At 46.1% G+C, this 19,109-nt stretch overlaps 1 protein-coding gene across 1 annotated transcript; it reads left to right on the top strand.

Annotated features, from left to right (window-relative positions):
- Positions 1-50: 50 nt before the first annotated feature.
- C7H19orf47 (chromosome 7 C19orf47 homolog) lies at positions 51-18,544 on the top strand. The gene is given in 10 exon segments (XM_075606991.1): positions 51-280; positions 1,311-1,371; positions 4,858-4,945; positions 5,327-5,441; positions 9,303-9,384; positions 11,510-11,647; positions 12,247-12,393; positions 16,035-16,105; positions 16,798-17,263; positions 17,266-18,544. Coding segments are annotated over 9 exon segments (1,185 nt in total). The 5' UTR covers positions 51-280; positions 1,311-1,352; the 3' UTR covers positions 17,325-18,544.
- The last annotated feature ends 565 nt before the right edge of the window (positions 18,545-19,109 follow it).

Raw genomic sequence — 19,109 nt, 5'->3', positions numbered from 1 at the left:
AGCGCGCGCTTGCACTAGCGAACGTCAACATATACACGCGAATAATTAATGAGCGAAGACGTTAAACTGAACTACAACTCCCAGCGCGCTCTGCGGCCACGTGCCAGCGAGCAGCCAACCAGTGTGTTGGAAGCAGACGAAGACAACGACGATGAGGCGAGGGTGAGAAGGGACTGACCAGAGAGCGGATTTCCGGGTGTTCATCCAGACAGGAGGGTCCGTGGCGGGGGAGACAAGGCGGATGCTGGGGGAGAGGAGAGGAGCGGAGCGGAACCGGGCGGTGAGTGAGTCATCCGGGAGCAGCCAAACCGGGGGGACATACATGTGTGGGCCTGATGTAAAGGGCGGGAGGGCTCATAGGGTAACGCTGGCAGTGCTGGAGGAGCCTGCGGTTATATAGCAGGTATATAGCAGTATTATTGTGTGCTGCCTGTATTCACACACGCTCAGGGCCCGCCTGGCACTTACACGTTTACAGGTCAATTCACCAGAAAACTTTAAGAGAGCAAGGAAGAAATTTAAAATATCTACTTTTTTTATACTATAACTCGTATTATACACATTGCATTACTAGCCTTTAAATCAATCATTATTCTGTAAATGTACCCAGTCACATCTATATCAACGCATGAAATCAGGCAGCAAAACCCACACATCTATTTAATCACTAGCTAGCAAAACCAATGTTCGTCTATAAATATAGTAAATAACTAGATATCTAAATACTATCGTGTTTATAATGTGTGTGTGTGTGTGTGTGTGTATGTATATATATATATATATATATATATATATATATATATATATATATATATATACACACACACCCCTTGTGATCATTAAAGTAATATAACTTAATCTAACACCAACTGTTTGCAGACGGGCTATCCGCTAGCATATTGCTCTGCGTGTTGTTACTTTACCCTTAAACTCTGTTAATTATTCCAGTGTTATCCCCAAAATACCCTTTTGTGTGAATATTAAGATTTCAGGATCTTGCCAGTGAATAGATGGGTTGGGAGCACCTGCACTATTGCATCTTTTTCACTTTGAAATGGAAAAAAAATCTTGAGCTTTTAATGGAGTTAGGGGAGCTATTCAGCAGACGACATGCCAAATCTCAGCCCTTGCCATAAATAGCTTGCCTCGGTCACATACTGTATTGGGGGGGATGTGAGGCCCTGATCTATTTTTGGGTCTCAGCTGCTGACTTTAGACATTGTGCTTGCACTCTGTGCAGCTGAAGACGACCAATGTCACCGCGTCCTCACAAACGGCGCAGATAACGATAAAATGCGTTCTCTTTACAGTAACATCCGTTACGCTGGGTGAGCGTTTCTCCAGCTCCTGTCATGGCATCTCTAACTTTAGGTAAGGTTTATTTATTTTAAACATTCATTTTTATTTTGTTCACAGTTTGTGGTACAGAAAATAAGAAGGTTGGGGGATTGGACGGGTACAGAAATAATAGGGAGGGACAGGGGAATGCCCAAGTAGCTTAACTTTTATATCACAAATGGCATAACACATTATGGCAATAACTTTGCTGTTGACCACATTTTTTAAAACACATTCACTATATAGTACAGAGTCTCGCATCTATCCCTGTTGCTCTTATCGCATACAACCAAGGTTCCCAGACTGCCATGAATCGCTCTAAGGAGTCATTAAGAATCACTGTAATTTTTCATAGCATAAGGTCCACCATATCCTTCCTATTACCACTTGTAGGCTTGGGGCTGTGTTTTTCCATGTGGCCGTTATGCTGTATCAAGCTGGCAACAGGATATGGAGAGAGAGTTTGTGTTCTCTATTAGGTACACCCCAAATAGGGTTATTCAATAGTGCCACCCAGGGATCCAGTGTCGCTGGTGTACCTAGGAACCTATCAGTAGTTGGAATATCTGCGTTCACAGCCTCTTTACCTGTACACAAGTCCGCCAGGTATGCAGAAATGTACCTTCCTGACTGCACCCTCTGAAGCGTAGGGGAGATACCCGTCTATATATATATATATATATATATATATATATATATATTATTCAATTTGGACAGGGTCAAATACCACCTATACATTAGCTTATAGCTATTTTCCTTAATTGCAGTTTTCATGGAAACCAAAGCTGTGGCTTCCCATAAGTCCGCCCAAGTCTCTGGGTTTCCCTAGGTCTGCCTCCTATTGTCGTATATGGGATTCTTTCAGACCCCTTCCCTCAGGTATCAACTTGTGATATATACTAGATATCAGGCTTCTGGCATGTGGATCACACGTACACGCCATTTCTATGTATGTGCTAGTGTCTGGTATACCCTTATGGAGCGTGCTTTGAGTGCGCTGCCTAATTTGTATATAACGGAAAAGTTCTGCATTCGATATGTTTTGTGCCTCTTTTAGGTACTCAAATGTATTAACCACTCCTTCCCCAATTGTATCTCTAGTCCTTGTGATTCCATAGTCTGTCCACCATTTAAAGCTTTCCCTCCCTGGTCCCCAGTGACTAATTTCCTATTAGGCCCCGGCTCAAAACGGCAAAACATTGAGGCTAAAATTGTCGTCTCCATACACAGAGGCAGGGCTATCGGGCCTGATGGGAAGTTCCTTACCTGCTGCCGCCGCCTCCTTTCTGCAGCATCAAATGACGCTGCAACGCCACATTGTCTCATTGCCATGACAATGCAGCGGTAAATTCCGCTTCGTTGCCATGGCAATGAGACACCGTATGACGCTGCGATTTCGAAGAAGACGGTGGGCGGCAACATGGAGGAGACGGCACCAGGTAAATGCCACGGGCGGCAGATCTGGAAATCTGCCGCTGCTTTCCCCGGACGAAACTTGGGGCTACCAAACGACGAAATCCTGGTGTTATTTGGCTGTATTAACCCTTTCTTTACCCCTGTGGTATGCCATATTCAGAGGGACGTGTGTTGTGGGGAGTATCCTTCCTTGACTGCTTTCTGGGTATCCACATTTATATCCCATAGTGATGTTGATGAGGTGTAGTAATTCTCAATGTCCACCCATCAAACCATATTGGGTAAGGTGTGCCAGCGCATCATCTGAGCCATTTCTGCCGCACAAAAGTATTCCCAATAGCTGGGCACAGCCTGTCCCTCCCTAGCTTTACCCTGGAGTAGAACACCTCTCCTCGTTCTTGCAAATGTCTTTGTTAGTTTTTGTAGGTCCACTACATCTTAACATTTAACCTTTTAATTGGGAGTGCTCTGAAAAGGTATAGGATCTTTGGAAGGAGTGTCATTTTAATTAAGTACGTTTTTCCTATCCATAAAATTGAATATTTTGACCAGGTTTCTAAGTCCTTTTTTTTTACATTTTTAATCATGTCTGGATAGTTGGCCTGGTATAGTGTGTTGTATTTTTGAGTTATGTTTGGTAAGGAGATATATAATATATATATGATATAATATATGTATATATTATATCATATATATATATATATATACACACACACACACACACACACACACACACACACACACACACACACACACACACACACACACACACACACACACACACACACACACACACACACACACACACACACACACATATATACATACTTACATACTTACATACATACATTGTACCACACGTGTGCTGCTTGGGCCAACAGGAGCTCGCCACGATGTTAAATCCACTCGCCCGGGGCGTGCAAATGTATAGGTTTGTCGAACACTGTGTGTGTGTGTGTGTGTGTGTGTGTGTGTGCGCGCGCGCGCGCGCATGTGCATATATAATATATATATTATATTATACATGCACATGCACACGGTCCTCGCTTATCCGCCGGCATTCGTCCCATTGCGGGTCCGCAGTACAGTAATGTGATTGCCCAGTGTGTCTTAATGGCAGTGACATGTTTAAGGCGTTACATCTTGGTTATTGATACGTGTTGAGAATGGAAGCAGGCACACGGTCTCATGCAAAGAATATTTAATGTGCCACCAAAAGGCCCAGCGTTTCGGCAGGGAACTGCCTTTATCAAGGAGAGGGCTACAACATACATCTAAAATCACCACTACATATACCTAATGGGTACTCACCCCTCCATGACTGTCATGTCCATATATAGTGGTGATTTTAGATGTATGTTGTAGCCGTCTCCTTGATAAAGGCAGTTCCCTGCCGAAACGTTGGACCCTTTGGTGGCACATTAAATATTCTTTGCATAAGACCGTGTGCCTGCTTCCATTCTCTACGCTGATCTCCTCTGGGATGTCTGGAGCTCCCTGGATCCTGTGCACCGGCAGATAAGTACCCCCTCCAGCACCATACTGCAGTGTGTATGCACTTTCCTCTATTATTGATACGTGTTTACACATCTGACACCTATAAGTATTATTAAATTAATGTTTAAAGTTGGTTTGTAAACCCAGTGAACTGGGGTTTTGGAGGCATTTTTATGTAATCTGACTGCTCCCTTTTGTCTGATGGCACTTTCAACAAGTTTGCACAGGCAAATATTGCCCCTCTTCCCCTTATCTTTATGGGCTCTCTGATAAGGACACGTGGTTAAAGGATAACCAAAACACTTGACTGACAAACACTAACTGTATTGTAAACCCCTCAAGAAAAGATTTTGTAAGTCCTTTCCAAAGAAAAAAGCAGATAAATATTTTCTTTTAGATGAATCGGCAAGATAATTTATTCAATTCCTTGCAAAACATGTTTAGATCGGTTACACGGGATTGCACCTTTAAGCACCAGAACAAGACCTTTTTGAATAGTTGCATCCCCCCTTCCTTGTGTATAACTGGTTGGTTTCAGTAAAAAAATAAATGTTTTTTTCTTTGAATTTTTGAATGAAACAGACCATTTCACACTTGTTTTTTCAGTCACATCCGAATGGATCAATTTCTTCAAGGAAGCCGGCATCCCAGCAGGACCTTCGGTCAACTATGCAGTGATGTTTGTGGATAACAGGTGAGGCTGCGGAGATGCTAGAGAGGGAGGCTCCGTGTGATGGGATCACTGGCAGATTCTGTTCTCACAGACTGCCGGTTTGAGTATAATTCCCCCAGTTGTGCATTAAGTGCTATAAACACAGAGGGATCTTTTCCATGCCAGGTTTAAAGACATAGACTTGGAGTTCTAGCCAGAAGATTTTCGAGCATAACCAGTTTTATAGGCTGCACTTTAGGACCATTAATAGTCACGTATTGACTGGCCGTAAAAGGCAGAAATGAGCAATACTCGCCCCAGCTACAAAATAAGGTCTGGTGCTCTATCCAGGGGGCGGCAAAATAGGTGTTGATCTAATCAGAGGGAGAGGTGAGTTGTGAATAATCAGTGACTATTCTGCAGGATCCAGAAGAACATGCTGATGGATCTGAACAAGGAGATCATGAACGAACTGGGGATAACTGTGGTGGGAGACATCATTGCTATCCTGAAGCACGCGAAAGTAGTTCACAGACAGGTAAGCTGGACCACACTACTCTTGGTATTGTCCTGGGAGCTTGGAGCTCTGTAGATACCTACACTGACCTTGTAACAAGAACTGCCAATACCAGCGCAGACTGCATGGTCCATAAACTTCCTCTGAGCCGCAGAACTGGGTGGTTCTGGGTACAGAACAGAATACATGGAGCAAGATACCTCTTCTCCCCCCCCCCCTTCATACATATTAATACTATTTCTGCCCACTTTGTTGTTCCCTTCATGTGGCATGGTTGGTATAAGTGCTATTAAAAAGACACTGGTACAGTGCCTAGTATCTAGGAGTTCAATCTTTCAAATAAGTTGGAAGGGGGTTAGAGCACGTGGGACCCCATCCCCAATACATTTATGCTCCTAAGAATTTTAAAAGCCGGGGTATTTTGTTTCAAGGAGAAAAATATAGAGCGGCGCAAAAAGACAATGAATAAAAGTGCTTTTATATAGGGAAATTGGCAATGTTAAAGCATAAACAATATTACATTAAAAACATTTGTGCAAGAAAATAAAAACCCAGTCTTTGCCTGATAAATGTGGCTGCGGCTGATGTGCCAATGATAGATGTTTAACAAACCTGTACTCTCCCACAGAGTCCATATATCTTCTCCGTCAGGTGTTGGTGGGTGGGCTGGCGTGCCGATCTTTACCTCGCTGCTGGGCCGGGGTAGTTGTCTCCTGGGTGGTATTCTCAGTAGACCCCTTTGTCCTGGCGCTTGTTTGCTAAGTGCTGCGGCTGGAGCTCAATCCTCTCCTCCGTGAACCCGGAAGTGACGTCAGTCACCGGGTGTGACGCTCGCCTGTGTGTGGGGGAGTATGTTCAGAGGCTGGCAGATATCAATCCCATTCAGGCTGATTTTGTCCCACAGTGAGCTGGCAAAGCTCACAGGTAGTGCTTGCTCTTAGTGGATTGGATCGTGACCCTCAGTAGGCTCCTCCTACGCGTTTCACCAACGTGATTGGCTTCATATTATTTTTTCTATATTTTTCTCTGAGGTTTCGGTATACTATGGATTGGTTATCCTCATTTGACAGGCTGCCGCTTTTCTGCATTGAATAGGTCATTTGGCCATCTACCCAGACTGTATTTTACTGACCCTTTACATAACGATTTGTTGATTCCTCACTGTAGCTCCTCATTGGTTCATGTCATAAGACCACATTGCGGGTGTTTGAAGGGAAAAAAAATATTATTATTATTCATTCTTTTTGGGGGGGGGGGGGCTTTCTAAAGCCATTCAGCGTTATTGTGTAGCTGGGTAAGATTCCCATTCCAGGGTTACCCCGTACGTTTCTCCCATACACTTTGCATCCGCCATTGCATTCATTTACTTGACATCTTTTTGAATTTACTTTGCAGGTGGTACATTATCACACCCATTTTTTTTTTGTTTGCATTTAGGGTAATTTGTTTGCTTCCCGTGGATAAGTATAACCAGAAATATTGTATTTTAATGAAGATTGGACATGTATTTATTCAATCTAATCTACAGTGTTGCTTAATAAGGTGCGTCCTTTCGTGGGCGTACTTTACATTTTTAAGTAACACATAAATATGTATGTTATATGATTTAAAGCAAAATAAGGTTGGTGGAGAAGCCTGTGCCGTCTTGTTAAATCCAGCAGTTTACAGCTGCAAGTCAGGCCGCTGAAACGGCAAAATCTTCACTGCAGAGCAATGTTTGCTCTTGGTCTGCTGGATTTCCAGCAGGGAAGGTGTTAACACCCAGAATGCAGCTGTCTCAACTTCATGCCATTCCCCTACTGCTTAGGAATTTAACATAAATGAATGTAGGTGTTGTGATGAAGTGGGGATGTCCTGTTTATAGTACTCTGCTGTTCCTATAAAGGATATCAACCTGGTTCCAGGTTTTTTTTGTAAACCCTTTGACCGCCAAATGGGAGCCAGAAACGTACAGTATGTCTCCAGAAGGGAATATAAGAATTGGGTACCCCTTAGAACGGAAGGGCCCCCTTTTAATGAAATGTAAAAGGGGGGGGGGAAGCCAAAATACATGTAAAAAAAACAGGATACCCTTGGAGTATCCAAAATCAGAATGCGCTGGTTTATCTCTTCCCCCCTCTCCCCCTCTGTGTGTTTTTATTTATTGATTACATAAAACAGCAGAGACCCGATGTTCCGGTTCCAAGGAGGGACCGAAACACCAGGGGGCGGGGAGTGGGCGTGTAAAAAGCTTGCAAAGGGACATTAAAATACTGGTATAACTACCATGCATAACAATGGTGCCCGATGCCGAACAAAGCGGAGTCCACAACTCCTGTATATTCTGTGTGTGTCACTGGGCACAGTTTACCTAATACACACTACTGTTAAATATCAGCTGTTTATACATCACTAAAGTAGATACCAGACTCACGCATAGATATAAAAGTAAAGTATGTCGAAATAATATCAAAGTGCCCAAGATAGATCTTCTCCCACATCAATAAAGGAGCGACATTAATACTCGCTATAGTATACTATACAATGAATACTCGACTGTCGGATCTCTGACATTTTATGTAATCAAACACTTCTTTTCTTGTGCAAATTACGGTTGGTGCTGGTATTTATAAACCCAGGTGTATACACACTTCCATGAGATAGATATCTATATAGATATCTATCTCAGAAATACCACTTATGAGCACATTTCCATGGGTCTGCAACCCTGCCCTTCCCTATTATCTCTTGGCATACAGTGCTTCTATTGCAGCCAGGGATTTTGGGTAATGACATGTAAATGAGCTGTGTGTGTGTATTTATATCTCCTATATCTCGCACTCACAGGCTTGCACACACGCATGTTATGCAGCAAGTCTGATTTGTTAATGTTTCAGACCGGTTCTACATTTAGATCAATCTGATTTATACATCCAAACCTATGTCATTCTTTTTGAATCACTAAAATGCAACTAGCTTATGTTATTGTTTCACTGCTGATTTTAAAATATTCACATTGGTGCTAATTCTAGTCACTGATAAAGCCCTTTGCCTATTCACTGCAAAGACAACTGTGCAGCCATCTCTTTTGTACATTGTTGATTACACCATGGCGGCATAATCAGAGGTTACTGTGGTACAGGCGGTCCTCTGTTATCCGACACAATGCGATACTCAAAATGGTGTTGGATAGCGAAACGTTGTAAAGTGAAACACGTTTTCCCATAGGAACACTGTTTAAATGAAAGGTTCCATTCCTGAAGGCATTTATAACGCTAAAATACATAAAATATTTTACACAGACAGTAATATATGCAGCACACACATAAATTATATAGTGCATATACTGTTTTTTTTTATATATATATATATATATATATATATATATATATATATTATATACACCTAAACAACTTTGCAAAGCGTCGTACAGTTAGAAGTGCTGTGTTACAGATGGATGTTAATACACCGGGCAAGTGATTTGGCCGAGATCAGAATGTATTGAACAATCATCAAATAACTGCAACCACAACATTGCATTATAAAGTTAAACTTGACCGCATTGTTTTAAACTGAGATTATAGTGGGCGCGCGATGGAGTGCCTGGCGTTCCTCTCGCCCTAGCGATGGGTGAACTGAGCTTCCAATGATTGGGGAGGCGTGCCAGACGCTTCACCAGGCTGATTCGCCCTCATTGGCTGAACCGCTCACGTGACACGGTCACTCTGCATCGCTAGCACGGTGGCGCTCCCTATGGGCGGCCTCATAGGGAAGAGGTCTGTTGTTCTCGCCATGCACGAGCACTATAATCTCAGCCTTACCGAGCATAGAGTTACAAACGGGTTCACGTGGAAAGGTGGGGGATCTGTAAGTGCTTCCTGTAATGTTAACTGTCTTCTTTAGGACATTTGTAAAGCGCTGACTGAGCTCCCGGCTACAGGCCAAACCAGTATGCAGACGGAGCTTCGCAAAAACGCCAATAGCCGTAAGTAGCAAGTATGTGTGTCCTCCCTCATAGCCACGGTGCTAAGCTTGTTTGAGATGCATTTTACGCAGTAAAAACAATGAAAAGCAGGTCTCATTAGCAATCCCCTTAACTAGTTTGTATTTTATTATTCAAAGTGAGTGGTCCCCCCGAGCTATTGTAAGCTCCAGGGACCCCTCGGCTGGCTAGAAACCTACTGTTTTAGTTGCCGGTGTTTCATCTCCAATTCAGGAAACCAAAATGGCAGCCAAATCAGCTCTGATCCCGCAGGCCAATAGGAAGCCTTAATGATATTCGGGGGGAGGGAGGAGACTATTGTTGCTTCCTGTTGAATGACTGCGGGCACCTTTTTGAAAATCCAGGATAATGGCAACAAAAATAGTAAGAATCTCGGCAACCAGGGGATCCCAGAGGTTAAAATAGTGCTGTTTTTCTCCGCAAGACCCCCAAGTGCAAATGCTATTAAACAAATCAATATGCGAAATGAGGGGGGATTTCTGCTTTAAACGAGCATTCACTTGTGGCTGGTAGTAATGCATTCCGCTCATTTATGCTAAAGATAGAAAGATATAATACCGAGTCAGCATATACTAGGCTTAAACCTCTCTTGTGATGCAAAAAAGAACGTGTTTGTAAGTGTCAGGTCTGAAAGGAGCAATACAGGCCTTGCTCGCTTATGGACCCAGAGCCAAACTGTTCAGTTCAGATACGTATTGGGGAAAGGTGCCACCGGTTACGTCCTGGTATTTAAATCCCTGTGTCACAGATGATGTTGCGGTTTCCTATTGGCCTGTGTAACGCAGGAGATTGAAACTGCTATTTACTGCCACCAGCACTTCCCCTGTAAGTATCTCGGGAACCCCAGAACAAAGCAGAACCGCAATCATTTCACGGGAACCCCTGCTTCCCGTCATTGTACACACAAAAAGGGGGAGGAGGATTAAAAAAAAAGGTGATCTTTAAAGTTGCAGTCCCACGTAGCAGGTAAGAGAAAATAAAGCACGTAACATTAATGTACTCTGAAAAGAAACAGGATGCAGTACATTTTTAAGTCGTTAAATGCTCATTTTAGCATTTCTATCACTTGAGCGTCATCCCAGATTGCATCATCCCAAAAGTAAAAGATTACATTAAAAAGCACAAGTTAACTTCGTTGAACGACTATATTAATAACATTTAAGAAAAGGTTAAGTACCCGGCACACCGCTTTGAGAGTGGATTTGTATTGCTGCCTCTGTATGTGAAATGACCGCTCTGCAAAGCTTCTGTCAATATTGCAGTACGCAAAGTTTAAAGGCATTAGTGTTGGATGAGCTTGGCAGAAAGCATGGATTGTGGGTGATATGTTCAAACACGGGCAGAATACTGGTTTCTTCCTTCGTACGAAAGCTGATGGGAGCGATATTTGTACTGTAGGTGAAATTGTAATTACAAATCTTTGCAAACCTCGCAGGTTTCTTCTATGAGGTTTGCAAAGCTCTATACTCTGATTTCATCTATGAAGATCTCTCGCAACTAATCTTCGATTGTAAGCTCTTCGGAGCAGGGACGCCTTTTCCTATTTGTTACTTTTGTCTGAAGGAGTTATTCCCACGATGTGTTAAGTTATGCCACGTGTATTACTGCTGTGACGTGCTATGTACCTGAATGGCGCTATATAAATAAAGATATACATACATACATACATACATACACCTAATCTACGTCTGGGCAAAGGTCAACACCGCTACTAGGACTTGGAACTGAAAAGGGGTTAGTATGAAGTATACAGATTTAGGTCAGGAAGGTGTTTTGGGGCTTTTAACACCATTGTACAAAGGAATGCAGGTTTGAAACTCAAGCTGCACAAACAGACAGTGAAAGTAATCTTTCCCTACTGTGTATTGGGCATAACGTAATATTTTCTTATGGGAAAGTATTCCCAGGGCTAGAGTAGATTGTAGTCCCATTTATGGGAAAGTATTCCCAGGGCTAGAGTAGATTGTAGTCCCATTTATGTAAACGGAGCTGATCTCTTCTCCAGCAGATTTGCAGCATATAGAATTTAGGGGGGAGGGGCATAGTTGACTGCCGAAAAGGACCACTTTCCCATGCCATGTTTAACCCCCTCTGTTTCCACCCTCAGCCGCTGCAAGGATGATTGCAAACAGCCTGAGTCGGGACTCTCCCCCTTCCACTCCTGGCCGCCGGCCAGACACCAGCACGTCCAAAATTTCTGTCACCGTGTCCAACAAAGTGGCCTTGAAGAATGCAAAAGCAGCAGGTATTGTACACAAACAGATGTAGCAAGACTCCATGTCCCCGGTCAAAAAAAGCAAATGTCCGTGGCACCAGAGACACTGTCTGCCACGTCGCGCTGCAATGGGTCCATGCTTCCATATCAGACCCGCACGCAGCGTTAAAGCAACAGCGTCCGTGCTGGAGACGGTGTCCCTGGCTACATGTTTACATTCATGCTGCTGTCCTGCGTACTTCTCATACGCTGTTTGTGCTCTGATATAAGTAGACCGGCCTGAGTCCGTAAGAGGGTCGGGTTTGGATTGCCTGCAGTAAAGGGGTGGCAAAGTCAATGTTGCCTTGTAACACTTTTTTGCTGCCACAGGGTCCTGCAGCATGTTGCAAAAGGGTTCATTATAGAAATGCAAGTAGAAAAGTGATCCAATATTTCCAAGTTATTTCAATGCATTTTAATGAGAGCGGCGGGGGGGGGGGGGGGAGGGGAGAGTGTAAACAGTCTGCACTCTTGGGCAGCTCGGCCTATTTAAGTAAGGCAGCTCGGCCTATTTTTACACTACACCGTGTTAAGCTGCCGTGGGTGTCGCTGCTTCTTTGGTGCTAACTTGGTGCTTCTCTCTCTGAAAGCGTTGACGTCTCCAGATGCCGACGACCCCGACGTGCCGGTAAAACGTCGCAGAGTGACGGCTGAGATGGAAGGGAAATACATTATCAACATGCCCAAAGGCACCACCGCCAGGACCAAAAAAATCCTGGAGGAACAGGCAACAAAAGGTCCGTTTGCTCATCTGTAAGAAAACAATCTCAAACAATGCAGACCAAAGTGTAGTCCCTCCTAGGAGAAACCTGTACTAATGGCAGTGACTTGTTTTAAGGGGTCGCATACAGTATGGGTGATTGGCTTTTTGAAGTGAAAACTTCTTTCGTGGCACCTAGTCCTGATAGAGCAAAACTGGATAGATGGGGGGCGAAATGTGAAACGGAAGTGACGTCACCTAATGGACGCCGCTCCGCTCACACGTCCCCTGTCACCGCCGGCAGCGGCGATTAGGACCCCCCCACACCCCCCACACACACACACACACCCCCCACCCCCCACACACACACCCGGCTGCTGACATATGCGGCGCGCCGCCGCTCCTAACGGCCCAACTGTTCCACGACCGCTGCCATGCCGCTCATGCGCAGTTGTGATGGCGCCGCTGACGGACGCCACACATGCGCAGAAGCGGCTGGCAGCGTTGTCGTCCCACCCACACGCTCCTCACGCCCATTGGCAGCGGCACCATTCAGCCTTCCACTGCCGCGGGCGTTCGCGGGCGCCTTGCGCCCGCAGGAAGCGGTGGCACACGGCACAAACCCGGGCGCAACCCGCGCGGCACAGGGCCTCGGTCACTCATGCCGGGTGCATGTACCCCGCGGGAGGTGTGTGCGCGCAGATTGCGTGCGGGGTGTCTGTGTGTCTGTGTGTCTGTGTGTCTGTGTGTCTGTGTGTCTGTGTGTGCACGCTCAGAATTTGCATAAGGGGGGGGGAGAGAGGTGGTGCGCAATGTTACACCCCGCCCCTGGCTGCAGCTGGACACATACACACTGACTGACCCCCCCACACACTGACTGACCCACCCACACACCCCCACACACTGACTGACCCACCCACACCCCCCCACACACTGACTGACCCACCCACACACCCCCACACACTGACTGACCCACCCACACCCCCCCACACACTGACTGACCCACCCACACCCCCCCCCACACACTGACTGACCCACCCACACCCCCCCACACACTGACTGACCCACCCACACCCCCCCCACACACACTGACTGACCCACCCACACACTGACTGACCCACCCCCCCACCCCCCACACACTGACTGACCCACCCACCCCCCCCCACACACTGACTGACCCACCCACACCCCCCCCACACACACTGACTGACCCACCCACACCCCCCCCCACACACTGACTGACCCACCCACACCCCCCCACACACTGACTGACCCACCCACACACCCCCACACACTGACTGACCCACCCACACACCCCCACACACTGACTGACCCACCCACACCCCCCCACACACTGACTGACCCACCCACCCCCCCCCCCCCACACACTGACTGACCCACCCACACCCCCCCACACACTGACTGACCCACCCACACCCCCCCCCACACACTGACTCACCCACACCCCCCCACACACTGACTGACCCACCCACACCCCCCCACACACTGACTGACCCACCCACACCCCCCCCACACACTGACTAACCCCCCCACACCCCCCGCCACACACTGACTGACCCACCCACACCCCCCCCCACACACTGACTGAACCCACACACTGACTGACCCACCCCCCCACCCCCCGCACACTGACTGACCCACCCCCCGCACATTGACTGACCCACCCACCCCCGCACACTGACTGACCCACCCCCCGCACACTGACTGACCCACCCACCCACCCCCCGCACACTGACTGACTGACCCACCCACCCCCCACACACTGACTGACCCACCCACCCCCCGCACACTGACTGACCCACCCACCCCCCGCACACTGACTGACCCACCCACCCCCGCACACTGACTGACCCACCCACCCCCCGCACACTGACCGACCCACCCACCCCCCGCACACACACACACCCACACACCCCCCCCCCCCACACACACACCCCCACACACACACCCCCCCCCCCCCCCCCACACACACACTGACCCACCCTGACTGACACACACACACACACGCACTGACTGGCACACGCACACACGCACTGACTGACACACACACGCACTGACTGACACACACACGCACTGACTGACACACACACGCACTGACTGACACACACACGCACTGACTGACACACACACGCACTGACTGACACACACACGCACTGACTGACACACACACGCACTGACTGACACACACACGCACTGACTGACACACACACGCACTGACTGACACACACACGCACTGACTGACACACACACGCACTGACTGACACACACACGCACTGACTGACACACACACGCACTGACTGACACACCACACGCACTGACTGACACACACACCGCACTGACTGACACACACACGCACTGACTGACACACACCACACACACGCACTGACTGACACACACACACACACACTGACTGACACACACACACACACACTGACTGACACACACACACACTGACTGACACACCACACACTGACTGACACACACACCACACTGACTGACACACACACACACACACTGACTGACACACACACACACTGACTGACACACACACACACTGACTGACACACACACACACACTGACTGACACACACAACACACACTGACTGACACACACACACACTGACTGACACACACACACACTGACTGACACACCACACACACTGACTGACACACACACACACTGACTGACACACATACACAAGGAATTCACACTTAGTGCAAATAGCTAATACAGGGATGTGTGCCGAGCACGCGCATTATAAGTCAAATTTATTTGCGTTTTGTCACTGAAATTGTATTTTGATTTTTAATTAAAACATCACCAATACAAATACAATTTCTGTGAAAAAAGTCAAAGAAGTTTCACTTACTATGCGCGTGCTCAGCACACACAGCTTCTTTTTTGTATGCTTTATTTGCGCTTTAAGTATGGAGCTGTTATTATTCACAGATAAACCTACAATTTCAGTTTTCCTGGTAGTATAAAAAAACAAAACATTAACTTGTTTCTAACGTGACAAAAATTAGTTACTTTAAGAGTTATTTCATTTTTTTTTCAAGAAAGCACTGATTAAAGGTGCAGTCCCGCGTACATGGACGTTTTGTAGTGTACTTTATAAATCACATGCCCCCTTAGTTACAAGTCTCCAGACAGATGCTCCCTTTTCCAAAGTTAAACCAGTAACTCGCTGGTCTATGCACGAATAATCTGGTACCCGTTTGAAATGGACATCTTTCTTCAGCTGTCCATTTTTAAGTGTCAAAATTTCTATGGAGTCTTTGATATAATGCACAGTACTCCCAGTTAGGCACACTTGACCTTTCCATTACACAAACCAACTGAAGCAATGCATTGATTTCCTTTGTAATCCAAGGGTTTGTTTTTTTGATACACAAATCTGACACCTATAAGTATGTTTTAATAAACTTTGCCAACATGGTGAGCTGGCCCACCCAGTCTGCCTATTTTCCTATCTTCTCGAAGCCTAATACTTTTGGGTTTTCCTCTTTGCGGTCTATGTTTTATAATGTAAATCCATCCCGAAACATCCATAGGTGTCTGTAAATTGATTCAAAATGCAGTTTGAACAATGATTTAAAGTCCGACAAGTAAACAGGCTTTTTTTTCCCCCTCCTCTTGTTCTTTTAACATTACAGATCCACCGCGGACATCTGTCTTTGATAGACTGGGAGCAGAGAGTAAAGCAGACACGACTACCGCAAACAGGGTGAGTATCTCCTCCCACACACACCCTTCTGCTTTATAGAAACGATTGGCTAACTAAATAAAATGTATGATAGAGAGACGACTTGTCTTCTGCATACTCAGAGATTTTAGCTGCAAACAACCATTTTTCATGCCTAAAATAAAGTGATTCTAAAGGGTATTATCCCTCAAGTAGAGAGAGGGTTTTTTTCTGACATATTATCCCTCAAGAAAAGAAAAAAAAGTGATTAGTAGTAATAAACTTTAATTAGTCTTAGTCACTTGTATGACTTAAAAATTGCCATACTTTTGAGGGGTTTTTTCCCCCCAACTTGAAATTGTATTAGTGTAATTTTATTTACACATTAGATGGGGAGGGAGAACAGAAATAAAATATGGGGAGGGGTGGGGGTGCCATTGTAACACATTATACAGTTACATTTCAAATCATAGACACCACATCAGAACATACTCCAAGTATAAATCGTGCTCGGGCTCGTACTTCTTTTAGAGGGAGTTTCAGTTATATTTGCTACTGCGTAGAGGGCTGACTGTTTCTGAACTGGCTTCACCTCTGAGTCTGCAAGTGGAAGACCGTGGACATAGGGAGAAGGGCTACAGGAGGATTGTTCCATATTTCAGCGCAATTTATTACTTTTAATTGCCTACTGTACCGCCATCTTGTGTTTATTTATATATATTTTACCTTCCCAGCCCACTGGAGTTTTCAGTCGCCTCGGAGACACTCGTGAGGATGACAAGTCGACGGGAAGTGACGATGACAGCTCGGTCCTGCAGTATGCTGGCGTCCTCAAGAAAACAACTCCCGCCGCAAAAGAGAGGCCAGTGCCTGGTGTCACCATTAAAGCCAAAGCCACCAGCTCTGAACCTAAACCCTCCATCACCCTCCGACGACTGGCAACAAAGCCGCCTGCCAGCGCCCCCGCCAAACTCTCCGCTCCCAAAATCGGCATTGCACAGAGACTGGGCAAGATCCCGCAGCCCAACCTGGACGGGGCGAGAAAAGTGCCGTCGCCCGCCCTGGCGCAGCGGTTGGGGAAGCAGGCCGTGGCCCAGGACAGCAAGGTCACCAGCACAAAGAGCAAAGCGGCTGCCGCGGGGTTCAGAGTCACCATCAAGAGGACTTTGGGGAGCACCAAAGTGAGCAGCAGCAGCGAAGGTCACAGCATAACACGGGCACCGTCAGCGTTTTTAAGCGGCTGGGGAGGAAAAGCGTGTGAAACACAGGAGAGGGTAATTTAGTGCTTTTTATAGGTGTTGCCTCTTCCAAACACGTGCTCAATTCGGTCCCAGACACCGGTCTGGATCCAGGGCTTGGTACGCAGAGGTTTGTTCCCAATAACAGCAAGGGTCCCGTTCTTTAACCCTTTCAATGCCAGAGGGGCTGGTTGTTCGAGGCGTTTCCAGGCCCCTCTGGCAGCGAAAGAGTTAAGATCTGATTTTTAAAATAAAACAAGTTGCAGACTGACCTTTTATTTCTCCCGCTCCCACACTCTTTGTTGAAAATGTTTTAAGTAAAAGTGAATTTCTTGATGTAAGGAAGAAAAAAAAAAAAGTAAATGTATTTGCTGGCGAGGAGGAGGAGGAAATACAATGTGTATTCTATACAAACGTAGCATAGTACATATCCCATGCACGGTGCACTCCGCTTAGGTCTATCGGAAGAGTGCACTTTCTTTAGTGCAAATCGGTGCAGTGCTGCTCCTTCCGGCTGTATCGGGATTAATGGAACAATATAGCAGGTCCGTGTCTACAAAGAAGAGGCATATGAAGTATTGGTTCTTCCTGTATGAGCATTATTAAACCAGCAGCCGCTGCCCAAATCCAGGATTTAATTCTTTTACATAGGAAACAGGGCTCCTTTTTGGCTCTGATCCCTGGCACTCAAAAGCGAGTTGGATCTGTCGATTTGCAGAGATTCGTCACTTTGCGCAGTACTGCAGAGAAAGGCGGCTGCATGGTCAGCCAATCGGAAGCTGCAGGGCCCTCTCACCGGGATGTTGCCGCTCTGTGTGGCTGATTCTAGCGGCCATTATGTTTGTCCCGGGAAAAAATTATTAGAATGGAATTTAAAAATGAAGTCGGGTGTGAGGTTGCAGTTCATCTATCTGTAGTTTGGCTGCTGGAAATTAATCAGAAAGCAGATCGGTTCCTAGGAGCGACAGATCCCTGATGTGCAGTGTCCTTTCTCATTTGCAGTTCACTACTACAGGATGTGGGTGATAACCCTTTGCGTGCCCCATGTCTTGCTGGTTACTAGGGGCGATGGGGACCTCCTGTTCTTGACATTGAGCCATATCGCGGTAGTGTAGTGATCACATGACCCAGAAGACCGGGGTTATGGATATACACACACACACACCGACAAATCACCCAAAAATCTAGTCGCCACCTAGCCCTGCCCCTTTAAAAAAAATGAATAAATTCCTAGTAAGAACAACATTTGTTTTTGACATTAGTTTTTTTTTATAATATTACATTATATTACGATTAGTTCTTGTTACTTGTGTGTGTGTGTAAATGTCGGATTTAGAAGAAAAAAAAGCCAGGTGTGAAGGACTAGTTTCCTGCACCCTTTAACCAGTGTCTGGACGTCCCCGCTTCACAATATCTAAAGCAGCAATCCCGCCTGGGATCTTACCTGATCCACAGTCCCTCAATGTCCAGGTACCCCCATTCCCGCAATGTTATACATTGGAGGGGAGGTGTTCCCTACCTGTCTTCTGTGTTAGGGGGGGTTCCGATGTCTTCCATGTGAAGCTCAAGCGTTAGATCTGGAAGAAAGCAGTATAGGTTATTTCGGTGTAGGTATAGGGCAGTTAAGATATATAGGGTAAATAAGAGATCCAGAGTGTGTGTGTGAGAGAGAGAGTGTGGGTGAGAGAGACACAGAGAGAGAGACACACACACAGAGACACACAGAAAGAGACGCAGAGAATGAGAGAGAGAACACACAGAGAGAATGAGAGACAAAGAGAGAGCGACAGAGAGAGGGAGAGGGCAAC

This window comes from Ascaphus truei, chromosome 7, assembly GCF_040206685.1.
Source record: "Ascaphus truei isolate aAscTru1 chromosome 7, aAscTru1.hap1, whole genome shotgun sequence".
Classification (NCBI taxonomy): Eukaryota; Metazoa; Chordata; class Amphibia; order Anura; family Ascaphidae; genus Ascaphus; species Ascaphus truei.
The sequence above is the reverse complement of the archived record's forward strand: the minus strand, read 5'-3'. Positions and strand labels throughout refer to the sequence as shown.